Here is a 23,269-nt window from a genome sequence, read left to right on the forward strand (position 1 = left end):
AATTGCTGGGGACCCCAGTTACCTTAGGCATATGGTAGTTCCACTTACTGATTCATATCAATAAGGTTCCCCTTCCCACCAATATTTCAAATAGCTACTAGGGTCCACCCAGTTACAACTGAAAGGCTAAATAGAGCTTTTCTCCTTAAATCGGTTTTGATGCTACTGTCCAAAGTATTATGAATATTATGATGATGCATGACCAAAGTAAGCAAACAAAGCACCCCAAAAGTTAAAGTCTTTTGGCACCCTAACAGATCAGATCAATGAAGCCGCCTTCCAGGTAAATGTGTTAAGGATTGATATGTTGGGCTTATAAGCAAACAGCTGAGCTAATGAACTAGTAGTAAAACTTCATGTGCTTTGAACAGCACAGGAACCTTGTATAGGGGGATATATACCCTAAGCTGCTTATGAGTTATGCTTCATGACATGTTTACTTGTCTCATTTCCTTTGATTTCCATTCCTATCCTCTAATTAGTGACTGTTTTGACTGTAGACTCTGCTATGATTGTAGTAAAACTAGCATCGTATTTCTGAAGTGGTTAGGTGCACAGCAAAACATTACTTTCTGCGGCTGTGAAATCCACAGCCCTAGCTACAAAGGATAAGCTACAACAAACACATAATTCAGAAAGCAACCTGCGCTTTCTATGTATTCATTTAGGTTGTTAACAGTGTGGTTATAATAAAACATTAAACCACAGAGCTGCTCAAGGTGCTTCGACCTCACATTTGAAATATAATAAGAACTTTCTTTGTTTGCCGTATGAATGCTGTTTCTGGCATGGCAGGAATTGCATTCTGGCTTCACACACGTTCTTAAAATGGTTTTGCACCACAAGGACCTCCGAAGTCGGTGCATCTTTAAAAGAGCCCTTATTTCATAAATTCCATCTTCATTGCTGCACAACCGTGCATGCCTGATGTTTGACTTGACAATGAGCACTGTCCTGCTGCAGATGTCAGCATGATGTACACTCTCCTCCTGCCTGCTAGAGGGAGGGCGGCAGAGGGCAAGGAAGGCAGCTAATGACACTTGCCCAAAGAGGAGGGGGATGAAGGTTGAAAGTGGAAAGTTAATAGGCTTGGGTACCTTGGAAGGAATTCAAACATGTCACAGCTGAAGAGGAATCTCTGAAAGATTACATGGGCTTGTTTATCCCAGTAGTTTATGCAGATCCAGGACAGAAAATTATCGTGAACTGGAATGCTTCCAGGAGTGAAGCAGTCTGTCACCTGAGCTCAACTCCATTGCAAACTCCACCTTGTGGAAGAGAAAAGAACAAGCAGCTATGAGCACGAAAGGAAATATTATTAACCTGCGAGGAGCTTGCATAATTGAGAAAGAAAAATGGCAAGCGTGTGAAAGTGTTTGGAAAGGCAGGTTCCAGATGAGATGTTCACATCAGGTGACACTATGTAGTGTTTTGAAATTCGTAACACATTTGGGTTTTTAAACAAATCCTTTCTTTCCTGCTCATTAAAACTGCTTTAAGCCACGGACACCAACCCTAAAGAGCTGGATTGGTGTTTCTGCTTGCATAGATTACAACTTTAGCAGAATACCATGTAATAATATAATGTCAATCCAGGGAAGATATGGCTCATTATAACTTTTTTTTCCCCTGGTGTATAAAACTGGACCATGGAAATTGATCTAAGTGAACTATTAATAAATGATGAGTACATATATGTAATATTTTATATTTAGTATTGTCATAGCTATTAAGAATCTAAAGTAAATAAAGTGTTCAAGTCAAGGTTTTGGGGTTGAACTTGAATAGATTTTTTTCCATGACAGCAATAATTCAGAAAAGGTTAAAGAAGGAAAAGAAAGCCAAGAGGAAATTGCAGGAAGCACTTGAATTTGAAACAAAGAGACGAGAACAAGCGGAACAGACACTGAAACAGGCAGCTTCCACAGATAATCTCAGGGTCCTAAATGGTAAGAAGCCACCTTTTTGCATTTGTTAGACTAATGCATGGTTCAAGTAGTATGAAGGAGAAAGGTCATGTTGGAAAGAGAGTTGGTAGTTAGTGCCTCCCAACTGCAATAGAGATAAAATAGCAAGCGGCTTTTCCTCTGTATTGCAATTTTTTATTTCTATATTATTGCGGGGAGGGGAATTAAACCCGATGATTTTATTAAATTAAATGCTTTGAGATGTCAGCTCTCTGTTATTGACTCTGCTTTAAACATCTATTTCTCATTAATCTTGCTCATTGAAAAATTATTGTGCTGGCATCCAGTCATTGTTCAACATTAAAAACAGGGCAAAGGTTGATTGTATTGTAATTCAGGACTGGAGTAACAGGTTGTAAAAAGAGGGATTTGAGACTGAAGTGAAATATGTGTCAGCCTTACCTTTTTGTGCTTTTAGACTCTCTGACCCCAGAGATAGAAGCTGACCGCAGTGGGGGCAGAACAGATGCTGAAAGGACAATACAAGGTAGGAATTTGCAAAAGGCTATAAATCTAGATCTTACTATATTAGTTTTTCCTCTGCTCTAGCCCGCTATTCAAGCATGCAGCCTACCATCTGGGCCACATCAAAACAAGTTCATACAAGGTCAAGTTCATCTGGCTTTTTTTTTATAGAAGAGAATTCATTTTGCACTGATAGATTTCCTTTAAATTAGCAGGTCATTTCTGTTTATATAATGCAATTAAAGATGAATAATTAATTTGCAGAACTGCATTTAGTGTGGCTAAGATTAATATATTTTTAAAGTGTTTGCCACCACATCTTTATTAAAAAGACTGCTTTTCAGTAAAGGTAGAAACAACAAAAACCTGACTTAACCAGGTAGGTAATCTTCAAGACAGAAACATTACAGCTCAATGACTGGTAAATACTTTGCAATTATCTTAAGGGAGGCAGGCAGAGTTTTTATGTAACAGATCCAAGGATATAAGCAGCAAACTATGATCCTATACCTCAATAAGTGTCATTTAATTAATTAGTTCTTACATATAACTGATGGTACAACTGCACCCATATTTGCAAAATATTCCATGGCTAATTATTTTAAGAGATGGATAGATAAATACATTGATAGCAAACACACACAAAATTAATAAAGAGCAAATTTTGAAGGTTGCATTTATTTTATTCTATTTGTGGTTGCTGATGTGCTTACATGAATACTGAGCAGCAAAAAATAGCATTTATTTTCAATTTTAAATGAAGGTACATTCTTCAAAGACAAGACTAAAATGATTAGCTGAAGTAATCTCTCTGAGATGCCTTTCGTTTGCATTTTAAAGTCAATCACTCTAAAAATTTCATTTGCTGTCTTTTAGTCTGCTATTGAATCTCATATCCTAGCTCCTCTAAGGTGTTTTGCCTGCCATTGTACTATAGGAAAATATTCAAAAAGATAATAAGCAACACATTTATTAAATGCATGTCAAAAAAGAGGGTACAGGAAGCTTATTTTCACACACCAGGAAACTCAACCCAAGAGATGCCATGAATTATTTTGTGAGGTGTGAACTCAATAAAGAAGCAGCAACAGTACTTAGGTAATGAGTCATCACTGATCGGACTATGTAGACTACAAAATCTGAAGTGAGCATAACTTAACTACCTGCTCATCTACCTAATTGGTATCTTATTGCCTGAATTCCAGAAAATTTATAAATAACTATATTAGCTCAATGACTCTTCATTTTTTAAAATTCTATTACGTCTGAATGCTCAAAGGACATTATTATTATTATTATTAATTCCCCCTCCCATCTGGCTGGATTTCCCCAGCCACTCTGGGCAGCTTACAACATATATAAAAACATAATAAAACATCAAACATTAAAAACTTCCCAATATAGGGTTGCCTTCAGATGTCTTCTAAAAGTTGTGTATTCCTTTATCTCCTTGACATATGAAGGGAGGACATTCCTTAGGGAGAGAATATCTCATGAACTTTGTTTCTTGTTCCAGGAAAAAAAAAAAGTTTGGCCACATTTCAACAAAGAATTAAACATATTGAAACCCATTGACCCCAATTCAGAGAGCGTTAGTCATTATTTGATCCCATGGAAATCAGAAGGAATTAACTTGTCTCAGTGATTCAGGTGGAACTTAAGCATAAATAACATGCTTTGGTTGTAACTCTTGTGTTTGACTAAGAGTTTTTTAAAATGTCTAAAATACATACAGCAGTTTTGAATTCCCAGTTTAGTTATCTTTCCTCTCTGTGTGATGTTCCCTACCTGAAGCCATCTTCACAGCCAACCCCTAAGCATGTTACTTCAGGACCAAATTCAGAGTGGTGGAGTGGTATCTCTGACTAGTACTGAGCAGACAGCCTTGGATTTAAATCCTCATTGGGCCATGAAGCCAACTAGTTGGGCCATTCATTATCTCTAAGACTAATCCACCTCACATGGGGCCATAAGAGGGAGAACCATATGCACTTTGACAACCAGCATCAATGGATATGATACTCTCCGACCTTTGACATTAGAAGGATGCTTGGGAGATACCTGACCACATCAGATAGATTTGAAAATGACCTCCTGCCTTCTCTAGGTTATTATAATCTAGGAGGCTAGGTAGGAAAGAACTTCCATCGTCTCTTTGTCACAAATATATTCAGCATGGAATAATGGGACATATATGTTATTTCTCTTGGCTACACATAAATCAGAGTGCTGATAGGACAGCTGCCTATTTACCAAGAGTCATTAATCTTTTGGTTCTGAAATACTGAGTGTGTTAGAGAAGCTTGTCAAAACGAAGGAGGCTTTTCCTCACCAGTAGGTCTTAAAGATTAGGGGAGTTCACAGGGAAGAAAATGCTCCTTCAGACACTAAAGGCCTAGGTTTGAGTGATTTAAAGTTCGTGTTCAGCCCCTTGAAGCAGTTGCGAACAGCTAGCCAGTGCAAATAAGCTGAGGCAAAGCGGGTTTGATATGATGCCTGGGTCCAGTTCCTGTCTGGAAACAGGCTGCTGTGTTGTGCTGTACTTGCTGATTCTAGAGATTGCCCCATAAAGAGCACAGAACAATACATCAAAAGAGGATGTGTCAACGCTTTCGTCGCATTAGGATTAAGTTTGACTGTGGCTATCCTGCAAATTTCATTTCAATGGGTACATATAGAGCATTACTTAATGTGCCACCCCTTATAAGCGATTGATTGGCTACTGTGAGATACAGGATACTCGACTAGATATTCTTTGGGTCTGACCCTGCAGGGATCATCTTATGTACTTAACAGGCCACTGCAGCATTTTGATTTTTGCATGTTCTAATAGCCTGAAAGTTTAAATCCCATTGAGCATTAGTACTGAAGTTGATGCAAGCAGTGACGTGTGCAGTTCTAATTTCTACAACATCGTATAACAGGCAAAGGAAGCATCTCCTTCCATAATGGCTGATTAGATGACCTATAAAAAGGTCACTGCCCTTTGTTGGTAGATGGCACCATATAAATTGCCAACCTCATGTCTGGGGACATAGCCAGATACTAGCATAATGACACCAACTATAGCACCAGGCCAGGAATAGGCTCTTTCCTCCAAGTCCTAGGAGCTGGGGAAATAAATATTATATACAGTGGTGCCCCGCAAGACGAATGCCTCGCAAGACGGAAAACTCGCTAGACTAAAGAGTTTTCTGTTTTGGAGGTGCTTCGCAAAATGAATCTCCTATGGGCTTGCTTCACAAGACGACAATGTCTTGCGAGTTCCTGCTGGTTTTTTTCCCTCCCCCCCTTTTTCTAAGTCGCTAAGCCGCTTATCAGCTGATCCGATCAGCAGATAAGCCACTAATAGCGCTAATCTGCTAATCCTTCAATGGGCTTGCTTTGCAAGACAAAAAAACTGCTAGACGAAGAGAATCACAGAACGGATTCTTTTCATCTTGCGAGGCACCACTGTACAGAGGGGAGCTTCTGTAACCCTGAAGTCAGGTGATACAACCAAGTAATGTTTCTGAAGCCTCTGTGCTTCAGAACCTTAATCTAGAAGTTGGGCATTTAGTCTATGCTGTGGAATACTCTTCCAGCAGAGATTCAGCAGGCACCCTCACTTTAAGGAGTCTCTTGAACACGTTGTTACACCAACAGGCTTATTCAGTTGTTTAATTTTTTCGTTAAAGATTGACCAATCATTTTTTTACTTCTCATTTTAATATTTTTAGTGGTATACTATGTTTTATTGTACCTGCATATATTATTGTACGCTGCCTTGATATTTTTTATGAGTGTGTGGTTTATAAATATTTCAGTGAAAAAAAAGATGGGGGACTACTAATTTCAGGAGACTTGGTGTTTCTGACATTCTTCTCCTCCAGTTGTTCTACTTCTGCACTACACTGAGCCATGGTCTGGCTTAGCATGTTGTCCAGACTTGGGCTTGTGGCTTGTCTTTCCTAGACCTAGACAAACCATGAGCTGTAAACCATAGGACAATATTATATTACAGCTCATGTTTTGGTCTGGGGAGAACTAAACCATGAGCACAGATTTGGACAATATGCTAAGCCAAACTATGGGTTAGCTCAGTGCAGAGCAGCAGCAGAATCACTGGAGAAGTATCAAGGCAGCTACAATATCCCCTCTGGGAGCCTGGGCATTACTTGTTCATCCTAAGTCAATATTACTTAGCATTACAGTGTTACCTCAGATTAAGAACTTAATTCATTCTGGAAGTCCGTTCTTAACCTGAAACTGTTCTTAACCTGAAGCACCACTTTAGCTAATGGGGCCTCCGCTGCCGCCACCGTGCGATTTCTGTTCTCATCCTAAAGCAAAGTTCTTAACCCAAGGTACTATTTCTGGGTTAGCAGAGTCTGTAACCTGAAGCATATGTAACCTGAAGTGTCTGTCATCCGAGGTGCCACTATATATGTCACTGAAAGCTAAGAATACTGAAGAATTTAAGTGGTGTCATTTAATTCATATTACATCAAATTTCAGTTATTTGGCCCACAAATTAACCCCTGACAGAGGTATTCTCTTTGTCCCAACCACATGAGAAGGAGTGGAAAGCAAATAGCTTGGCCAACTTTTGCCAACTTCAGTGAATCAAGGAGTTTAGGTGTACGTACTGTACTATTCCTGGTACAAGGTGGAGGAGAGGACTATGTTTTAGACAGGTTGGTTAGAAGCTGTTAACAGGTGGTAGAGGTTTATACCAAACTTTGCTAGGAGCTTCCACTAGCAGACATAAGAATTGCTCAAATAAATCTTCAGCCACTTGACTGAAAGAGTAAACGGAATTGTTTTCTAAACGGATTTGCAGTCCTTTTAATCTATTATTAAACAAGTCTAATGAGTATAATAGTCTGAGTAAATGAGCATTTGTTTGTGTGCAATTCTTCTGTAACATACTTGTCTTATAGTTGAAAGCTTCCCTCTCCTTCCTTTTAAAATAAATAAATTAATAAAACTGTCAGTGATATTTATATTGTACAAAGAAACATACTCTAGTTTTGAAAAAGAAAAAGTTTATACAGAACAAATATGCTTAGCAAACCTGACAACCGACAGCCTTTATAATCACACATAGGCTGCCTGATAGCTGCTCAGTTCGGATTGTCTTACTACATCTCTTATTTGGAGAAAATGCATAGTATTCACAACCTAAGTAAGGAGTCTCTCTATCTTCATGGCAGCAACCTTGTTATACAAGCAAAACTTAGCCATCTCACAGAGAAAGCTGGAGATCTTAGCATTCAAATGTTATTTCAAAATAAAGGCAAGTTACTATCAAACTGTGTGTTCCTGTGTACTTGGCTTGACCAGTGTAGCAGAGCTGCAGCAATAGCCTCCCGTCAGCATCACTTGTCAAGAGTGGGAAGACCAAGGTGGTGGCAAGGTCTGGGATTCATGTGCCCACCAGTGCAGCAAATCTGGCCCTCCTACACCAGTATGCCAGTGCAGTTCCAACCTTGCCCTGCACCTCCCAACTCCTGGTAAGCTGCAGTGATTCCACTGCCTGGAGGCTATTAGTGAAACTCTACCCTACCCTGATGCGCTTCATTTCCAAAAACTAGTACTTAGGGGTGTAACAGCACCCCTAGTGGCCATTCACTTTCAGGAGGACCTCTCCTATCACCAAATAGCAGCAGCCAGCCACCAGCATGAATGGATGGCTGCTTCAATCACTTGTGGAACTGTAATTTTTTTAGCCCCACTGAATTCAGTGACTTATTTTCTGAGTTTGCATGGATAGGATTCCACTGCTAGTCCTTTGATATAACAAATAGTCATCTATCAGAGAGATCTGAAATGCAAATAATTTGAAGGATCAACCATCCCACTCTAAAGTGGCCATGCTCATACATTCTTAACAACTTTTGAAGCACAATAATTCACATCAGATTCCATACCTCAAGTGCAAAGATGCAAAAAGGGAACAGGTGAGCTGAATTGTAAGTATCCCCCCTTTAATCAAAACAACAACAGTCATTGATTAATTAATGTATAAAATATTTGTAGACCACCCCTTATAAAATAAAATCAGGGTAGTGTACAACAAAACACCAAAACCTGCATTCCTGTACCCGTGAAAATCTACGAAAGCAATTTATATATTTTTATATACACACACACACACACACACACAGTAGTACCTCCAGTTGCGGGATCTGTTCCGGAGCTCCGGTTGGATCCTGAGATTTCCACAACTGGAGGGACCGCTTTTGCGCATGTGTGTGCGGTGAAACACTTCTGGGTTTGCCGCTTTCGCAACCCAAAGCTTACGCTACCCCAGGGTAACATAAGCCGAGGTGCTACTGTGTGTGTGTGTGTGTATACACACTTTTACTATGATACTATGTTAATATGATACATACTTTTAATATGATGCAGGCCATCATTCTTTGCATATCATTTTTAAATGAAAAGTCAGAACAAGCTAATGCTAATATGAGGTGTGGGGTTTTTTTTACAAAAAAATGAGGTGGCAATTATATAATGAACTATGAGTTTATCAAAGGGAAGGCAAGAGAGTACATTGAACAAAATGTTACTCTGAACTCAGATTTTTAATGATTTGACTCCCTGCTTTGATGGATATTAGGACTCTAGGAAAAGAGGATTTATAAGGCCATAAAATGTAGATGAGATAAACAGTAACACTCATTCTTAGTTTCCTTTGCTTCTCACCAAGAAAGGGGGGGCCTTTGGGGGAAATCACAGTGTGCCTTAGCGCTAGACCTCTGATCTTTGTTTCATATTTGAAGGCTTCGGTTTCTCCTTATAGTCTCTGTGGGTCTTGACATCCTTTCACCAGCCCATCATAAGACTTCTTTAGCTGCAACAGAACCAACTACTGCAGGGGTCCTAGAATAGTAGAGTTGGAAGGGACCCCAAGACTCATTTAGTCCAACCCCCTGCAAGGCAGGAATCACCAACTCGCACAAAATGATGCTGTTGTTGTCTGATAACAGTACCAGGGAAAATAGACAAAATGGCCAAGCCATACTCCCCATACAGATGCTGACCACATATTCATTCTCTCTCTCTCTCTCTCTCTCTCTCTCTCTCTCTCTCTCACACACACACACACACACACACACCCCACATACCCCTCTTCCTCTCTCTCTCTCTCTCTCTCTCTCTCTGCCCAAGAGAAAGCAACCCTCCCTCCAAAAAAAGTCCCTTGAAAGGTCAAAAGAATTGACTGCTGCCTGCTTCATGGGACTGGTAGGCAACAAAGCTGAGTAAATGGGGCTGTCCCCATTGCTCTGTCCTAGCTGCCTGCAGCTCTGAGTGAGGAATTGTAGCTCTTTTCTAGAAAACATTATTTGTATTAATTCTAGCAGCTGCCTTATGCTTACCTGTTTTGTTTTGGGGCTATGTTGAACACTTTTAAAAGGTTCAGAATGGAGACAGAAACTAATAGCACAGTCTATGGCCTTGAAACATTCTCTGGTTTGTCTGTCTCTTTTATAATTGATACCCAAATAGTCAGTAGGAAAACATGCACTAATTATGTACTCTCATACTGCATTTTTTTCCCCTCAACCAAGAATAAACAGTGGAATTCTACCGCAGTGCACAGAAACTAAACAATAATAAATTTGCTTCCTGTCACTTGGCACTGAACTCCGGTATTTTGGCAGCTTTTCAGCCCAAGCTAATCAATTAAAGACAACTTTGATTAAGTTAAACAAAAGGTGGTATTGATTGCCGGCAGTAACCTATAAATAGGCTATTGTTTCATAGTGTTCATAGGTCATTGTTAGCTACACCTTTAAACTAGACAGTCATTCTATTTATCACCTAAGAAAGCAAAGTTAAAGCATGCTAACTTAGTCATTTCACTTTCTTTCAAAATAATTTCTAAAGTTGCAGACATAAATGTTTCACAGTTAGCCCAACCTGCATCTTGTTTTATAACTTGGCTTTCCTAGAGATGCATGAAATTAAATAACTTTTCTTCTTGTGAAATAAATGATTAATCTACTGAAAGCTTTTTTCAAACATGGTATTCTTAAACAATTTTCAAATAACCAACGTGTAAAATGAATACAAAAGCATGTGCAAAATCAAGTGGAATGTTCAGAAGCAAGGAGAATGTTGGTCACACCATGCATTTCATAAGGAAAACTATTGGTCCTGTACTTGCTCACCTAGGACACAGCCCAGGACTGGACTGTAAGAGACTTATTTCTGAGTAGATATGCATATGTTAGCACTGCTGATCACTGCATTAGGAGTTGTTATATAATTTGTGAGAAATATTATTTGTACATCCATATCATTCATTCACCAATTTAAAAAGGAGGATAGATTTGGAGGCTGTTTTCTGTATTGTGTTCATTAAACATTAGTATCTCTGAGCATGTAGGGTACTCAGCCTTCTGATGTCAATACATTTTGATCCTTCCATTCAAACACATAGAATTCAATTTCTTTGGATACAGGTTGAAACAGTACTCCCTCCTATGTTCAGGATTGCAGCCAGCCATTCTTTCCAAACAGGGCATTTCACTGTCCCCATAACTTTTATTTCATTTTTCTTTTCTAATCATCGCTCTACATCCAAAGTCTATTGACCATGTTTGGTCCTCACTGGGCTGTGTGTTTTTTTAGCCTCTTTTTTGTATTTTTGCAAATCTTGATGTTCTGCTAAGGATATTGACAGTTATACCTTCCTCTTGTTTTTCAATGGCTCTGTTTTGGCTACAATCCTGGTAGCACTCACCACCTGAGCTTACTAGTAGAAGGTGTGAGGAAATGAATTTTGCGGTACAATATAGATAAAAAAAATAACTTGTGAGAATAATACAGAAAGGATTTTCCACTTCTAGAATGCAAAAAGGTCTAAATGTTCCTATTTTTATAGTGAACAATGTTAGAAAACACTTCAAGTTTTCAACAGAAAAGCTAGTTGTTGAGGTCCCAAGCATGAAAATTTTGGACAAAAGGAACGGTTTCTCCCATTAAAAATTCAGTGACAACTTTATATAGTTTGGCTGATCTGAACTTGAATAATCGTCAGCCTCTCTTACCTTCCACTGTCACCTTGGTAGATGGTGATGCAGAAATACTACATCCATGATCTCAACACCCTTGATCCCATGAGTAGAAGTGATGGATATGTTGTGACATTGCCATCCACTGCTCACATTGTGTCAGCATTAAGCTTCAGGTTTCTTCAATGCCTTCTGAACTTTGCAGTGCAGTCATGTCGGTAGGTGAATCATGTGGGGAGGATTTCGAGAGGAAAGGCTGAAAAAGAGATATTACAAGCGATACATGAAAACTGCCTTGGACCGGGCTGATCTAAGCTTTCATGGCAACCAAGAGAGGAGATACCAGTACAACATGGATAGGGAGCCTATGGCCATTCAGATGTTGCTGGATGGAGCTTTCCACCAACCCTGGTGGCCATTGATCCAGATGGCTGGAGCTGATGAGAGTTGGGAATTGCAACAACTTGCAGAGGGCCAAAGGCTCTCCACCTTGCAGTACAGTAGTGGTTTCCTGTTCTAAGGCTGCTCAGCTTTGCGTGGCTTGTAAGTAAGGAAATTCATGACCCGATTACTTCAAAGAAGGTTGGAAAAAATACTTCAGTGAACAAAAGGATTTCTTAACCTCTGTAGGTGACTGGTGAATCATTAGCTGAGGAACTCATCAAAATACTGACTCATAAATCTGTCAAGCTCTGGCTTAAAGCTAATTGCATTTCTTTTCTTTCTGTTGCTTACTGGGGTGCTTTTAAAAGTTCCCTGGTTATTATAAACTTATCATCTGCATTTATTTAAGTCCAGTTTATATCTCCCCCAATCAATTATTTCATATGCATTAATTGGCTATTATAGATAAAGGTATTCTCTATGGGGACGCAAGTGGCGCTGTGGGTTAAACCACAGAGCCTAGGACTTGCTGATCAGAAGGTCGGTGGTTCGAATCCCTGCGGCGGGGTGAGCTCCCGTTGCTCGGTCCTTGCTCCTGCCAACCTAGCAGTTCGAAAGCACGTCAAGTGCAAGTAGATAAATAGGTCCCGCTCCGGCGGGAAGGTAAATGGCGTTTCCGTGCGCTGCTCTGGTTCGCCAGAAGCGGCTTAGTCATGCCAGCCACATGACCCGGAAGCTGTACGCCGGCTTCCTTGGCCAATAAAGTGAGATGAGCGCCGCAAACCCAGAGTCGGTCACGACTGGACCTAATGGTCAGGGGTCCCTTTACCTTTATTCTTTATGGGGGGGGGGGTATTTTCTTAGATTTCAAGTTCACTGCTTATTTGTTATAGCATTTGGAGTAGCTTCTCATGGATACTGTTGGTACACCAGCCATACACCTGTGTTGTGTGGCTACTTCACTCAGACATAACCATGGGTATGTTTTTAGTTTCACACCACTTTATATAAAACATCCAACTGTAAAACAGATCAACATACTCATGACTAAAAAAATAACGCTTCGGTCTCCCTTCCCTGGGGGGTTGTCTGTATGAATCTGTATTTTATTCTGAATCCATGTTGGACCACAATAAAGATTATTATTGTAACAACCGTAAAACAACAGAACAACAGAAATCATAAGAACCTCAATAAGTAATATCGGTAATTGCATTAAAACATTAAGCAGAGGCTATAATAGCTGGTCGTAGGTGCAAGAATCAAGAAACACATGGATAAACAGGTAAGTTTAACAGGCACTCATCATATTTTTGGGCCCACATAGACTACTATGGTAAAGGCCATTTCTCCAGTGTTTTGGGGATGGATTTCAGAAGGTGTGGTACCACCAGAAGAGCCAATGCTGACCTCAGTGTGCAGGCAAATCTGTATGAGAGAAGACTGTCTCCCAGGTAGCTTGGCCCCAAGTGGTTTAGGGCTTCCTGAACAATAGCACCTTAAGCGTGTATCTGAAACTGTCTAAGCCAGAGGGCTTGAATATGGAGACAGATAATTGCAGTGCTAAGTGCCATAGGAACTGCAGCAGAAAATGCTGATCATAGGAACTGTCACTAACAGGGTCACTATTTTCTAACATCGCCATTTATTGCTTTATTTGTAACCCGAGTAAGCTCGCTTTTTCACTATTTGCTCCATGAGAGAATCCTTACCTGCTCCTATGGGCAACAAGCATTAATATGTAAAGCAGTAGAAAATTTACTTTCCTGAGTACCTGCCTGTTTAAAGACTCAGTAAGGAGAAAACTTTTATGCTATCAAATATAAAAGAGGGCATTAGGGAAACTTTTGATAGGATAATGCTACTTCTACCACAGCTTAAATGACAGTATAAGCACATTATGCATTATCGCCTACCGTATCCCATAAAATTTGATTTAAATAAACAATGCAGAAACCACAGTTGGGATTTACCAGTATGTTTTTATTTGTGTGGGGTGAGGTATGTTGCCTGGGAGGAGGGAAAGAGGGAGGGGACAATTCACACTTTAAAACAGAAAGATGAAATCCTGTACACATTTACCTTTGAGTAAATCTCATTGAACACAATAGGATTTACTTCTCTGCAAACATACATTTTCAATCATAAATCCTTTTGGAAAATGGAATTGAAGAATCAGATCTACTGTATTCTTTTAGAAAATTTCCAAAAGGGAAAAAATTACTACGGGGATTTTTAAAGAAGAAGAAGAAGAAGAGTTTGGATTTGATATCCCGCCTTTCACTCCCTTTAAGGAGTCTCAAAGCGGCTAACAATCTCCTTTCCCTTCCTCCCCCACAACAAACACTCTGTGAGGTGAGTGGGGCTGAGAGACTTCAAAGAAGTGTGACTGGCCCAAGGTCACCCAGCAGCTGCATGTGGAGGAGCAGAGACTCAAACCCGGTTCCCCAGATTACGAGACTACCGCTCTTAACCACTACACCACACAGGTTTTAGAAATGCAGTTTCTTGCATTATTCTGACTCCTGTGGCTAGGGAGAGAATGCAGATTTACCACAATAATGTTGGTTTTTTTATTTCTACTGTTCAAACCATATTAATGAGAACATCATTTTGGAGAACTAATTATTTCTATTTGTCTTGTGTCACACTTTCTAATTCCCCTATATTAGCACAGCCAAAGCAAATTAATTGCTTTTTCAGCAGTTGAACCTTGTCCAAGAATGAGCTCACATTCTCTTTCAGTTTCCCAGTTCCTTGAAGTGCATTGTGTCAAAATTTTCTCTTGATACTGAACATAACCCAAAGAGTATCTGTTCAGATTCTGGTTGCTGCTCACTTGATGAAATTTATAAGTTTAAGTGACCCACCAGGAAAGATAAAGTTCTTAGCTGCAAGATTATACATCAGAACAGTTAAAGTGAAATTAAAATTAAATGAATGAATCTCACTGAAGCAAAAAAAAGCAGTAATTAATGGTTCCCTTAATTGTCTTCATAAAATATTTGCATGGGTCTAATTTGCATAATTTGCATGTATTAATTAATCTTTCAAAGGAATTTTGTGCTGAGAGAAGCCAAAAATTCTCTTTGTTTTATTTAACATCTAATGAAATATTTATCTTCTTTAATGAACTTCTCATCTTCATTAAAATAAAAGTTGCGCAAGTTTGTATGTTTTAAATGTTTTTATAATTGAAGTGTTCGGAAAAATCTCTTTAGGCTCACAACATCTGAAAACACACACACGTTATATATTCTGAGTCACTTGGGCTGCAGGAACATTTTTAAAAATAAAGATGCAATCCTGCTTCTATTCAAATCAATGACAATGCTGCAAACTAAAAATATTGTGCTAAATGTTTTCCAAAAATTTTCTTGCTCTATCAAATGTTACAAGTTCATTTTTCTGAACTGAGGTCCCTCATTAGGAATTAACTGAAATCAATACAATTATTTTTGTGAATATAGTGGTTTAGTTGCAAGACCTTTCTTTTTATCTCCTGTAAAACGTAACCAGAAGGGGAAAACAGAACTAACAGAATTGAAATACCAACAAGAGAGGAAAGCCAGCTACATGTATTCTAATAGAATAAACAGCTTTAAACATCATGATTGCAAGGAGAGGTCATAATCAAGTGCAGTAAAAGCATTCATTTAAAGTAATGGTAGCACCGTCTTGTATGGAGGAGAATTCAAAAGATGAGCCCATGCTGAATATTAAAGCTGTAGTGTTAAAATCAGAATAGGAGAGCATTAGGAGATGAAATGTGATGAAGTGCTTTGCAGAAAGCAATTTCTATAAAAGTTATGGATCTAAAAGGACAGTGATTAGTCTTTCAGAGGCAAAGGTTAAGGCTATTACTTGAGAAGGGGGCCACCTATATCCCAAGGTAATGTATCAAGTAGTTAATATTGTAGCGGTTAGTAATGGAGGAAAGCAAAGAGATGGTTACAATGCAAAATTGCTGCTATACAAAATTTAACATAGTGCATAATAAGATTTATGAACTGGAGATTCATTTTTCAAGGATAAGTACAACACTGTAAGAATAATAAACCCATACTTGAACTATGCAAACAGTTGTGGGTTTGGAGGACAATGAAAACAAGTTGCTTCAATAGAGGAGCTCAACAAGATTTGTGCCCCATATGGAAATGCCTCCCACACGTTGATTGGTTAAAATTCTTGCTCGGAGAGTTCGAAAACCCAGAAATTAGTAGAGCGGCATGTTAAAAACAGATGGCAGACACGTCTTGTTGTTGAACAAATGTGGCACAGAAGCAGAACACCTTTGAGAGAGTGGCACTTTTAAATAGAAAGAGATTTTAAATTGTCCCTAGGACCAAATAATTCGCTTTAGAAAGAGCTTATACTTTACCTATTATGCATGCTCTTGTCTCTATACGAGGCAGAGAATTATATAGACTATCTACACAGAAATTTTCTAATACAAGTAAGTGGAGTCGTTAAATGAAGATAGGGACAGCAAAGCACAAATAGCTGCAGGTATTGTAAAAGAACGGAACTACCACAAACTAAAAAGCATCTCTCTTATTTATCTATCACATTTTCTCCTCTAACCCTTGCACCCACTAATCTCAATATTTGCCCCAGGGCCAGGCCCACTGCACACATGAAAAATGCAGGTGTACAGATAAAAGTGTAACATGCCAATCAAGCAAACATAAGAAGCAAGGGAAATACATTACAGTTGAGATTATTATTAGTGCAGATGAAGGTTAAGGGTGGGCCCCAGCTCCTCAGAGGCTGGAGACTAATATTCAGTGGACATCTTTTCAGTGTTTTGCAAGAGTTAAAGGGAGCAGGAACCTGATGTAAAGCAAATTGGTGTCAGTTAAACTAGCATAAACTTATACCAGATCCAAATCCCATTTAGCAGAACAGCTGCAGCAGCTGCCTAAGCCTAAGCAACCCCCCATCCCAGAAGCACAACAACGATGGGCAATCCCCCCCAAAAAATCTCAACAACTCTGGGCCATCTCCCCCATTTTCTTAAATTTCAGTCCCCCCAAATAGGGGGCGTCTTATACAGTCATACCTCGGGTTACAGACGCTTCAGGTTACAGACTCCTCTAACCCAGAAATAGTACCTCGGGTTAAGAACTTTGCTTCAGGATGAGAACGAAAATCGTGCTCCTGCGGCGCGGCAGCAGCAGCGGGCAGCCCCATTAGCTAAAGTAGTATCTCAGGTTAAGAACAGTTTCAGGTTAAGAATGTACCTCCAGAACGAATTAAGTTCTTAACCCGAGGTACCACTGTACATGGGGTGTCTTATACATGGGAAAGTACGGCAATCCTGGTTTAGCAAAACTGAGCTGCAAGCCATGAGCTGAAGCTCTGCTGCATCTTAAGCCGCTCATCCCAGCAGGTCTTGCCGTCACATTGCCTGCCACCTCAGTCTGAATTGTTAAACCTGCGATCCTATCAATGCACTTACTTGGGAATAGATATCATTGCACTCAGTGGGACTTACCATATTTTTCTGTGTATAACACGCCCCCGTGTATAAGATGTCCCCTATTTTGGGGGGCTCAAAATTAAAAAAATGGAGGGAGATTGCCCCTGTGTATACGACTACCCCCCTTTAAACATTACTTTTTAGTTAAAAAACCAACAACCTAGTCTTATACACGGAAAAGCATGGTACTTCTGAGGAAATGCATAGATCGCACTGTATTTCAATGGCAAGAACTCCTTGAAAACTACCTTAAAATGGGTCTTAAAACAGAAATACCCTAGAGGACAATCCTATGCTCTGTATGCTTCACACTTATTAGATGTATACCATTATTATTGCAGTTAAAAAGGTAAAGGTACCCCTGCCCGTACGGGACAGTCGTGTCCGACTCTAGGGTTGTGCGCCCATCTCACTTAAGAGGCCGGGGGCCAGCGCTGTCCGGAGACACTTCCGGGTCACGTGGCCAGCGTGACGAAGCTGCAGCTGGCAAGCCAGCACCAGTGCTGCACACGAAAACGCCGTTTACCTTCCCGCTATAAAGCAGTCCCTATTTATCTACTTGCACTTAGGGGTGCTTTTGAACTGCTAGGTTGGCAGGAGCTGGGACTGAACGACGGGAGCGCACCCCGCCGCAGGGATTCGAACTGCCGACCATACGATTGGCAAGTCCTAGGCACTGAGGTTTTACCCACAGCACCACCTGCGTCCCCTATTATTGCAGTTACACTCCCTAAAAATGGACACTTGCCATAGAAGCAATATCTTGTCAAGACTGCATTCTTGAATTTTTGTTGTTGTTTATAGTAATCCTAAAATTCTTTAAATCACTCCTCATAGAATTTCTGTTTACTTACATCATCATAGAAGTGATTCTGTTTATATTGATGTGTCAGATGTGCTAGGTACTCAGGGCTAGCATACAATACCAGGCTTAGTTTAGTATTTAAAGCATTTTTTGCCTGTCGTTTAATCATTGGTATTTCACCTTCAGATTCTAACTGTTGGCTAGCCTGATCATATTATGGCCCAGCTAAGCTGCAACTAAAGGAAAGAACACATTAAAAGCTACACTGAAGACAATTTATTGCCTAATGCATTTAAAGTAGTTTCAAAGAGAAACCAAAACTGTTTCCCACAGCATCATTATTTTGACTAAATCAGAGCTGCCCACAGGAAGAATTGAAATATTCTAAACATGTCAGGCAATAAATTGTCTTATGTGCACCACTGAGGTCTCCCCTCCCCCTTTTGCTTTCTTTTTTCTTTTTAATGTTTGCATTTATAAACAAATTGGGCCATTGTCAATGCATCTTTTTTGCATCAATGTAAGCTAGTCCTGGGTTCAGCTATCAGTGCAGTACTAGCCCAGTTATAGTTAAATGATATTGAAGGAGCAAACATTTGGCCACAGGGATGAGCAAGTTTGTATCCAGCAGATCTACAGATCAGCCTGGAAGTTCTTGCTACAGCTGGGCTATGTCAGTTTAACTCCCCCATACATGCCCCAGCTGGAAATGTGTTGCTTTATCTCCCCCATCCCATTTCAGAAAGGACCGAGCTGGCTAAGCCAAGCCCAGCAGATTTTAAGTCCTGAAAAGAAGCATTCGGGGGGGGGGGAGAGGCAGGGGGCCACTCAGGACCAGAGGAGAGGAGTCTTAGGCTTGATCCTAAGTCATTCAGCTCAGTCACATGACTTGGAAACCCAGCATAAATTTAAAAGGGTACTGTAGATTTCGGTGTATAAGATGACTTTTTAACCCTGGAAAAGAGGTTAAAAAGTTGGGGGTCGTCTTATACGCCAGGTGTGGCTGCAGTGGGCGGCGGGCTCCGCGCCGGGAGGAAGCCAGCGATGCTAAGCCAGCTTTGCTGGGCGGCTTCCTCCTGGCGCGGAGTGGAGCCCGCTGCCCAGCGAAGCTGCCAAAGCGTATAAGGTAAAGGGACCCCTGACCATTAGGTCCAGTCGTGACCGACTCTGGGGTTGCGGTGCTCATCTCGCTTTATTGGTCGAGGGAGCCGGCGTACAGCTTCCGGGTCATGTGGCCAGCATGACTAAGCCGCTTCTGGCAAACCAGAGCAGAACACAGAAACGCCGTTTACCTTCCCGCCGGAGTGGTACCTATTTATCTACTTGCACTTTGACGTGCTTTCGAACTGCTAGGTTGGCAGGAGCAGGGATTGAGCAACTGGAGCTCACCCCATCGTGGGGATTCGAACCGCCAACCTTCTGCTCAGAAAGTCCTAGGCTCAGAAAGACCCACAGCGCCACCTGTGTCCCCGAAGCGTATAATCCCCAAATTGGTGCTGCCAATTTGGGGGGTCGTCTTATACGCCCAGTCACCTAATACACCGGAATCTACGGTAATAACATAACTCAAACACTGTTTTAAAGTCTTGCTTTCCCTCTGCCAGGCATAGGGAGGCTCAGCCAGCAGTAGCCCTGTTGCTGAACGGAGTTTGGATCTGGTGCAACCTTACACTGGCTTCACCTAGACCAGCTTGCTTTACATCAACACACTCACCAAAGACCATGGCAACTTCTTCATCTCTCAAAACATCAGCTCATTCCTAGTAATACAGCTCTTGTGGTTTCTGATAAGCTTGGCCTTATTTTCCAATATCCTTTTGGTTAATCACCAGTACCTGAGTGTCATTTTCTAAGGATGGTAAATTGCCACGACTAAAATGTATGTTGCGAAATTCAGGTTGCCATTTCATAACATTATCATACAGCATCTCTCTTTTTTTTGAGATTTAAGATCACCAACCAACACCCACCAACAAAACATCAAATCTTATTACATATATCATACAGCATCTCTAAATAAGCATCACGGCAGTTAATAACAGCACTCATTCCCTTGCTACGGCAATGAAGGATAAAAATCACATGCTCTTCTAAATAAAAAAATTCCTTCCAGTAGCACCTTAAAGACCAACTAAGTTAGTTCTTGGTATGAGGTTTTGTGTGCATGCACACTTCTTCAGATAGCATGTACACGAAAGCTCATACCAAGAACTAACTTAGTTGGTCTTTAAGGTGCTACTGGAAGGAATTTTTTTATTTTGACTATGGCAGACCAACACGGCTACCTATCTGTAACATGCTCTTCTGTGAGAGCAAAACCTATCCTCCAATCTGAGACACTGGGTAGCCTGGCTCTCACTGACAGGGATACAGCTTGTTCAGCATTTTTTTCTGTTATGTTCTTGCCATCCTTATTTATTAAAAACAGAGATGTTATATCGGAACTAGTATAGGAAAACATCCATAGCATAATAGCATAGGTTGTGATGGAAGGTATCATATAAGGTATCATATAAGGGATAGGAAAACTGGCCTTAGAATATGAGACACCTGAGGGTTTGACTTCTTTATTTCCCTTATTATAAACAATCAGTGGGAAAACACAAACAAACAAGAACAAAGTAACTCTCTGCATTCCGTGTGTGTGTGTGTGTGTGTGTGTGTGTGTGTAATAGCAGTTGATGGAAAATGATGGAACTTTTTCCAGAATCTTTGCCTATGTACTGTACAGTCCTCCCAGATCTAGGCCTTGTTGTTATCAGTCTGAAGGGAGAGGGAAGGAGGAATGTATCATCACTACATCAACAATGGGGGGGGGGTCATTCCCTCTTCCACTACCCTTACCATTTGAAGTGAATGCATTGTTTTTCTAAACTATTTGCTTATGCGCATATGTATATAAATGCATAAAGCAAATGGTTTGGAAAATACGTAAATGGAAAGCTCCCTTGCAGTTCAAAGCAGGGAGGACAAGACTCTCAAGAGTGTGTGCCATTAGGCAGACACTTTCCAATCTCAGTTCCCTTCAGGTCCTTCAGACTACAAGAGAGGAAAGCCTTCGCTGTTCAAAGTACTGACAGGGAAATTGGCAATGTAACACAGATATACAACATATGCATTTGCATGTGTTTTGGAGATGCATCTGTTTTACCTCATTGCAAACTGGATGAGAAGGGAGAGAGAGAGAGATGTGCAATTGTAGCTAATAAATGGCAAGCCCAGTCATGACATAAGTTAATTCCATTCATGTTACAAGCTCTAGTGACGGACATTAAAAGCATTGCAGATAGTAACCATGGTCGCAAGCCATCACTTTATTGTGGGAAGAATGCTTCACGTTACTGTATCCCATTGTAAAATCTAATCGGAGATGCACTGTGTTGCTATTAGCTATGTATCCTTATGATGTGCTCTGCATCAGTTTCCATAGCTTTTTTAAAAGGTGCAATGGAATCGTCTTAAAGTTTCTATGTCAAGTTTGACAGATTGACATTTCTGCATGTATTTCTTGCTCTCTGGCGTCAAACGAGGCAGAAAAAGTCTAAGAAAGATATTCTCTTCACTATATACAGCTACAAATACTTACTCCCTGAGATGTACATAGGAGTTTGTATTTCCTTTAGGTCTCTAATTTCAGAGGGCTGGATCCAGCTAATGGGTCCTACCAGTAGTAGTCCACACAAGAACTTCCACTGGAGCAACTGAGGTTATCTCCCTCTCTGCTCCCACTTGGAAAAAGTTATCACATTCACCTAAGAAACAACTTTGTTCTCACTATTTCTTTGCATAAAGCCATAATTGTCACCTTTCTGCTGACAACAAATTCATTTCTTGCCATCACAATATCTTTTGAATCAACATTCATTCAGCAATACCAGAATGGTCTATTGCCACTTCTGCTCAACGAATGCAGTTTGCACGTTGGGAACTATATGTATTTTAACTGGGAACATGACTACCACCAATTCTAAATGAACCCACTTCTTGCGGAATTTCTGTACAGTTGGTCAACTTCTGGTTGCAAAGCAAATTGAACCCAGTAAGAGATAAAAGGATCGCAAGCCGATTATAATTAGCAATGACTTCCTAGTCTAGTATGTTTGACTCCGACATTTGTTTATTTTTTCCCTTGTTTTCCTCTTTTCCCACCCCTCCTGCTTCTTCTCCTAATAGAAGTGACCGGAATGCAGTGCTTTAGAAATTCAGGTTCAGTGATTGTAAGTAACTAGTTCTTTTGTTTCTTGTTTTCCGGGAAGTGCTGTTGTTCTGTTGAAACAGATAAAAACAAGTGATAGCCAAGTTCACTAGGCAGCAGAAAAATTCTCTTTTTTTATATATTGTCACATCTTCAAAACTGGTACCCATGGTCCAAGAACCTGTTTAAAAATATAAAGAACGTATTTGTGACCCAGCCTGACACTGGGATGAGGACAGTTGCACAGTTCATGGGGAAGTTTTTAAAATTAGCACTGGAGCTGGAAATACAGCAGTGTGGGCCATGCCTGGTGTTTTTTGTGAACTCTGACAAGGCAAGGTACGAGTTATCACCAGGAGTACCCAGCACAGTATCTTCAGCAAGATTCCAGCATATTCTGTTTTACAAAATATTAAGCCCGTTGGATTCATTTAGCACCCCTATCTGATTATTTATTTTTGCAGCTTAATTACATGAGGTGTGTTGTTCACATACAGATTTGTGGCCAGAGATCTACAGTGTGTTTATTTTGTCTGGTCTCCCAATCCTTACCTAGCCCCTCACTAGGTAGGGAATAAACTAGGTTCGGTCCCTGGTATTTCTAGCTAATAATTTTGTAGGGTTGGAAAAATACCTTCTCTGACTCCCAGGAAGTGACCAACACCTGGAGGAGACAGCACTAGATGAAACAATAATCTGACTCAGTATGAAGCAACCTTATATGTACCAGCTAGGAGTTCAAACTTTGCCATAACAAAGGATTGGGATGTACAGGATTGTCAAGCAAAAATTGTTGAAGACAATGTTTAGAAATTCCACAGTTATAATCTCTTCCATTTCAAAATTTCTGAATATGTATCAACTTCACTTTAAACATGTCCCCAAAGGATTCGTTGTGTAACAGCATTTACATCTTAAACAAGATATATGAGGACAAGTTTTTTTTGTGTGTGTTTTTAAAACACC

The 23,269-nt window shown here is 40.2% G+C and overlaps 1 protein-coding gene across 9 annotated transcripts in view; it reads left to right on the top strand.

The window, feature by feature from the left end:
* DACH1 (dachshund family transcription factor 1) overlaps nucleotides 1–23,269 on the top strand; it is a 346,322-nt gene that overhangs the window by 315,253 nt on the left and 7,800 nt on the right. For 6 of the 9 annotated variants that reach the window (XM_082221410.1, XM_082221406.1, XM_082221408.1 and 3 more), the window contains 3 exons: nucleotides 1,806–1,949; nucleotides 2,386–2,454; nucleotides 22,282–22,325. In XM_082221410.1, coding sequence (XP_082077536.1) covers nucleotides 1,806–1,949; nucleotides 2,386–2,454; nucleotides 22,282–22,325 — 257 coding nt within the window. The remainder of the gene's footprint in view (nucleotides 1–1,805; nucleotides 1,950–2,385; nucleotides 2,455–22,281; nucleotides 22,326–23,269) is intronic. The other 3 variants (XM_082221407.1, XM_082221409.1, XM_082221413.1) reach the window with 1 other exon arrangement.

This window comes from Podarcis vaucheri (genome assembly GCF_965113315.1).
Source record: "Podarcis vaucheri genome assembly, chromosome: 4".
Classification (NCBI taxonomy): Eukaryota; Metazoa; Chordata; class Lepidosauria; order Squamata; family Lacertidae; genus Podarcis; species Podarcis vaucheri.